Source organism: Geospiza fortis, unplaced genomic scaffold (assembly GCF_000277835.1).
Source record: "Geospiza fortis unplaced genomic scaffold, GeoFor_1.0 scaffold128, whole genome shotgun sequence".
Lineage (NCBI taxonomy): Eukaryota > Metazoa > Chordata > Aves > Passeriformes > Thraupidae > Geospiza > Geospiza fortis.
Genome location: NW_005054420.1, coordinates 716845 through 722805, shown reverse-complemented (window position 1 = coordinate 722805; position 5961 = coordinate 716845). Strand labels below are relative to the sequence as shown.

At 44.8% G+C, this 5961-nt stretch overlaps 2 protein-coding genes across 2 annotated transcripts in view; one reads left to right on the top strand and one right to left on the bottom strand.

Moving 5' to 3' along the window:
* Positions 1-2084, bottom strand: part of TRNT1 (tRNA nucleotidyl transferase 1) — a 7509-nt gene extending 5425 nt beyond the window's left edge. The window contains exon 1 of the mRNA XM_005426649.1: positions 2076-2084. Coding sequence (XP_005426706.1) covers positions 2076-2084 — 9 coding nt within the window. The remainder of the gene's footprint in view (positions 1-2075) is intronic.
* Positions 2085-4867: 2783 nt separating this feature from the next.
* IL5RA (interleukin 5 receptor subunit alpha) overlaps positions 4868-5961 on the top strand; it is an 11712-nt gene continuing 10618 nt past the window's right edge. The window contains exons 1-4 of the mRNA XM_031061633.1: positions 4868-4882; positions 5102-5141; positions 5229-5374; positions 5673-5811. Coding sequence (XP_030917493.1) covers positions 4868-4882; positions 5102-5141; positions 5229-5374; positions 5673-5811 — 340 coding nt within the window. The remainder of the gene's footprint in view (positions 4883-5101; positions 5142-5228; positions 5375-5672; positions 5812-5961) is intronic.

The window sequence follows — 5961 nt, the reverse complement described above, 5'->3', positions numbered from 1 at the left end:
TAAACACACCCAGGGATGGGGACTCCACCACCTCCCCGGGCAGCCATTCCAGAACTTTATCACTCCTTCCATAAAAAAAAACCTTTTCCCTGCTGTCCAACCTGTATTTCCCTTGGTGCAGCTGGAGGCTGTGTGCTCTGGCTGTGTCAGTGCTGCTGGAGAAAGAGCCCAGCCCCAGGTGAGCACAGGCACCTTTCAGGAGCTGTGCAGAGTGATGGGGGCAGCCCTGAGTCTCCTTTTCTCCAGGCTGAGCACCCCCAGCTCCCTCAGCTGTTCCTCACAGGGTTTGTGTTCCCAGCCCCTCTCCAGCCTCGTTGCCTCCTCTGGATGTGCTCAAGCATCTCAACATCCTTCCCAAACTGAGACACAGCACTCAATAGAAGACATAAAATATTTCCCGTGGCTTTGTCTCAGTTTAGAGAAAAGGACTTACAATGGGAAAATAAGTTACAGCAGGGAGGAAAATACACAGTTTGGTAATGGCAAAATAACTGGGATGGAATTGATGAGTTTCTTCTCGCCCTGATGAGAAGGAATTTGGTAGCATGTAATGTTTGAATCATTGAAATCACAAAGGCATCATTTTGGAAAACCCCTCTGAGATCATCAAGTCCAGCTGCTCCTCATCATCGCCAGGCTCGCCACCAAACCCTGTCCCGAAGTGCCACATCCACACAGCTTTAAATTGCCCCAGAGATGGGGATTCCTCCTGACCCAAAACCCCATCCTGTTCTGTAGAGCAGATATCTGTGATATGAGTGATAATTGATTATTTACAGCTATTAATGTGCACTTGATAATGTCTAAATGCAGTTGAGATCTTGCCCACATTGAATCACACCCATTTTCACCAATTTGCCAGGAGCTTTAATTGTGTCCCGAGCCCCAAAGCACTTGCCCCTCCAAGCTTGTGTCACCTGTACATTAATAACTTGGATGCCAGGTTGTTAATGAGGGTGGGTCATTAGCCTTCTTCTCATCCTTCCTATAACTCCATCATATATAGCCCCACTTTCTGCAGACTCATCCCTGGGTTGGATTCTGTTCCCTCTCCCGTTTGTGAGCCTGCAATACCATCACAGAGTCATGGAATGGGTTGGGCTGGAAGGAACCTTAAAGCTCACCTTGATCCAGCCACCTGCCATGGGCAGGGACACCTTCCACGAGCCCCAGCCAACCCTGAACACTTCCAGGGATGGGGCATCCACAGCTCCTCTGGGCCAAGCAGAACAGATCTCAGCCCAAAGCTCTCAGCACAGTATTAGAAAGCTGGTTTTGCTCTGGCACCGGTAACTTCCTAAAATGCTGCAAGGCTGTATGGCCAGAGCTTTGGACAAGATGGCATTAAAAAACTGGACAAAACATGCACAGTTCTCCAGCAGTGTCTGGGTTTGATTTTCTAGGGGAAGAACACATTGGGATATCAGCAGTGCGGCTGTAGGTTATTTCTTTGCAGTCAGTCATCACAGTCCTGCTCTTGAAAAGTCATCAGAGAACTCTCAGACCATTGTATATAAATAAAATAACCCCATTTCTGGGCTGGACCGTGCCAGTATGCAGCCTTCCACCCTGTGGTTAAATCCACAGTTCCCTTTTTCAAGGCACGCTTATCTCGCTTGTCCTCTGCCATCTCTTCTGAGGTACCAGCCCTGTTGGTACTTGGAAGGCAGCAGTTATAAAAGAAACCCAGAGGGAGAGCACCCAGGGGACGGGGAACAAACAGACCCAGCTCTTGGCAGGACTCTGAGATGCCCAGGTAACCTCCCCGGGTGTCTGGTGTGCTTTGGGTCTGCCTTGTGCTTGCTTTGCAGACTGCCAAGGTCCTGCTTTGCAAAGTCAGTTTGCACTGGGAAAAACACCTGGAATCTGCTGCTTCTTTGTTGCTTGTGAGGTATTGGGACACATCAGCTGTAAGGGAGAAAATCATTACTTTTAGGAGGCTGGTTTTTGTGCTTTGGATTTCTACTGTCCTTCTAAAAGGAATATATTCCTTGCACAAAGGGAATATCCCCTTTACCCTCTGCTTATTGCTGATATAACCAAAACATTATCAAAACTTTGTCCTGAAAACTTACCATATCCATTTTTGTGAGGAGCACAATCCTCTTGCAGCCTTCTAGTTACCATCTTTACTTGCATACACTTATTTTGATTCTCTTTTCAGCAATTTCTCCCATGAAACAGGGTATCACAGGCTGCAGTTTGTTCTCAGGGGCTGTGGTCTTACACAGCTGCAGAAATACAGCTTCCAAAAGGTGTGCTTTCAATCTTAGTCTGGCAGCAAAGAAAAAGACAAATAGCATTTTGGAAAACAAAGCAAGAAAATATAAACTGAAAAGAACAAGATAATAATTTAGGACTCATCTGAATTACAGTAACATTTTATATTCAGTTTCACTTCAGTAACATGCTGCACAGAAAATATAAGATCTAATACATGCAAGCTTTTAGGCAGAAAAAAAATATCTTTAGGATCTCTTTGAAAGTATAGGAAAAAGAAATCAGAACCCTTAACTTTTTGTGGACAAATTAAAAAAAAAATCCACAGGTAGCCAAATTCACTTTAAATAAACCCAAGGGAGAGTCAGCTGTTGTAGTTATGATAATGCCTGAAACCAACACACTGACGTTATTCAAGCAGATGTGAATGCTAAGCACTTGCAAAACATGAGGCTTTTAAAAGATTTTTTTTAATAATGCACTGAAGTCATTGCCTTTTTTAAGGAAAAAAAAGAGTGAATGCTCTCAGCAGTGAAACTAATGAAGCTTATTTCCCAAAGTTGTTTATTTTCAAGGATGAGGATATGAGGATAATCAATTTTTACTTCTAAACAGAGAGAAAAGTTATGAGAATATTTACTAGTTTCATCAGGTAAATGAAAGGATGTTCCTTGAAGCAGCAAAGAAAGCCTGATGCCAGTAATTTGTGCAGGCAGAAATGCGTGCTGTAAGGAATATTTGTCCCATTGTCTGTAACTTTCTACATTTTGGGAGAACCAAAATGCCTGGCCAAGATGTCATTCCATAATCCAACATACACAAAATCAAACTCTGGCTCTCCCCAGGAATAATCCATTAGCAAACTCCTGAGTTTCAGCTGGCCTTGTGCCATTTGGGCTGTCAGGAAAGCAGAGAGGCACAAAATGTGAATATAGATAATGAGAGAACTTGGACATTAAAAACACACTCTACTGTAGACGATGTGTCATTTTAATGAACTCAGCACTCAGACTGCATTTTGAAAAATAGTTACTGTACGGCAGAATTATTCCAACTGTGATCAGTGGGAGTGCTTCCAGTCCCTGGGTTATTCCTGCTCATTACCATTGGAAAATATTATGTTTTCCATGTGAGCAATTGCTGTAGTGCCCCAGGGAGGTGCTGAGATTGGGCTGGGGGGGTGCATTTCTCTTCAGTAAGAACATTTTGGAAAGCTGCTGTTCTGAATGGCCATTTTTATATTAGGTTATACATGAATGATTACAATGAGATTTTTTTTTTTCCTCCCAGTAATTCATGAAACTATCCATAAGAAAATGCTGTGTTTAAGCATTAAAAATTGTTGTTCGTTGAAATTAGAAACAAACAAAGCAGTTTCTCTTACACCAATAATTAATGGTGGAGAATTAGCCTTGAGGTGAGCAGTGGCTGTGTCTTTAGAGAGCTTTATTGGAGGAGTAACCAGACAGTAAATCCCAGTAAACAGCTATTTTATATAAAGTGGGAACTAAAATATGGTTATTTCTGTTCTTGGAGGAAATGGGACTCTCCCCAAAGCCAGTCTACACGAACCTGACTCATCTTCCATGGAGAAATGCTCTAATTCCATGGATGCCCTGAACATCCCCACATGAAGGTTTGAAAGCAGCAGATTTCAGAATGGGCTGGCAAATGGAGCAAGATGAAACGTGCTCAGTGGTGCCTGTATTAAATTTAGCTCCCACAAGAAGCATTTTCCTCCAAGAAAAGAAGAGTCTATCCCTGCAAGGCAGCAGTTTCACCCCTTTGATCATGAGGATAGATCGTGATCCATGGGTTTGGGTGTTTAACCCTCGGCTTGTGTTCATTTTTAGCTCCTGTGAAATGGTGCCAAGGCTGGTGGGCTGATGCCTGGCTGTGCCCATCCACCACCCAAAGATGATGGCCAGTGGGATGCCAGTTTTCCTGCTCCTCCTCTGGACAACAAACACAGCTCAAGGTGCAGGAGGTGAGGAGTTTCCAGCTGCCAGGGCAGTGCCCTGTCCCAGACTGTTCCCAGTTGGTGCCTGGTTCGCTGTGGGAGGAACGAATCTCCAGTCATGGGGACAAAACTTGTGTTGGGGTTTTCTGAGCCTTTTTGGGGCAGTTTTCCTACTGCAATGTGAACTCCTGGGCATCAAAGGTTGGAATCACAGGAGAAGAGCAGTGGGGGCTGATCATGGAATCCCAGAATGGTTTGGGTTGGAAGGGACCTTAAAGCCCATCCAGTTCTACCCCTGCCATGGCAGGGATGCCTTCCACTGTCCCAGGCTGCTCAGTCACATCCAGCCTGGCCTTGGGCACTCCTGATGGCCCTCAACTGCCTGGGGTTTGGCAAATAAGGGAGAGCAGGCTCTGAAGAGCTGGAGGGGAGCAGATTGATTATTTCACTGCCCTGCTATTTATATGCTAACATTTCCCCCAGCATGAGCTCCTCCTCATTTCCAAGGGAGCTCCAGGAATCCTTCTTGCCCTGTCATTTTAAATTATCCTTCCCATCCTTCTGTGTTTTCTTTCATTTGTGCTTAATTCCTCTGTTCATCATTTTGGTTCTACTCTCACATGCAACTTCTTGTGGCTGTCAACCTTCTCTCTGAAAGCCCCCCACACTGCCCTCTCCTGCAAGCTGATGTGGGTGAGAATTGTTCATGCTGTTGATCACTCCATCAGCCCTGTGTGACAATGAGGACCAAGATGAAAACTCTGAACCTAATTAACAAGCCAAATGTAATATATCACAGTAATTTTCAAGTTGAAACTGTTGTAAAAATTTCATTTTTCAAGCTAAGTTTTAATAAACTCTTATTTGATAGGGTTTTGGTTAAAGTTTTTTTTGTCAAATATTAGAAATATTTTATAAGAGTTGTTGAGAGAACATAATATTAAAATGAAATTATTTGCTTGTATTGCTCAGTGCTTGCAAACAGGTATTGCTCTAAACAATTCACTGGATTGGACACTGATGGATATTTCTGTTTTCTCCCTTCCAGTCCAGGTTTTGCCACCTGTTAACTTCACCCTCACAGTCTCTGCATTAGCACAAGTGCTGTTACACTGGGAGCCAAACCCTGCTCAGGAACAAAACAACTCCACCATTAGATACGATGTGAAAATCCTGAGCCCTGAGCCAGAAGAGGTAAGAGAAATAAATAAATCAAGGATCCCAAGAAGGCTAAATCCCTGCTGTTCTCTGTTATCTAAACCCACGCTTTGAGAACTGCAGAGATTCCCCCTCAGCCATCCTTGTGGACACAGCTCTGCTGGGACGAGCCTTGGGAATTGCAGTTTTCATCTCGAGGGGAGGATGGACCCTGGCTTTGAGTACTGGCTCCCCATTCAGCTCACTGAAGTCACCCCGATGTGTGGCTCAGTCTCTGCAGGTCCCTCGTTTTGCCTCCCATGCCCTGTGGTTATTTGCAGTTTTCTGTTTCCAGTATGACACCAGGAGGACTCGCAGCGTGCGAACGGCGGCGCTTCACAACGGCTTCTCCGCCCGCGTGCGCACCTTGCTCCTCCAGGAGGGCCTCCAGATCAGCAGCGACTGGGTGGAGGGAAACCTCCCACCTCTGCCAGGTAAGAACACCCAGGGGAGGCCTGGGGTTTGTGTTCTGCCCCAATCTGTGGACTGAACATTAAAAGGTGACAGGTTTAGTTCTTTAAAATAAAAATACAGCATTTTCCGCTCTACCTGCTACAAAAGGATTTAGTCCAGACCTTTCCCTA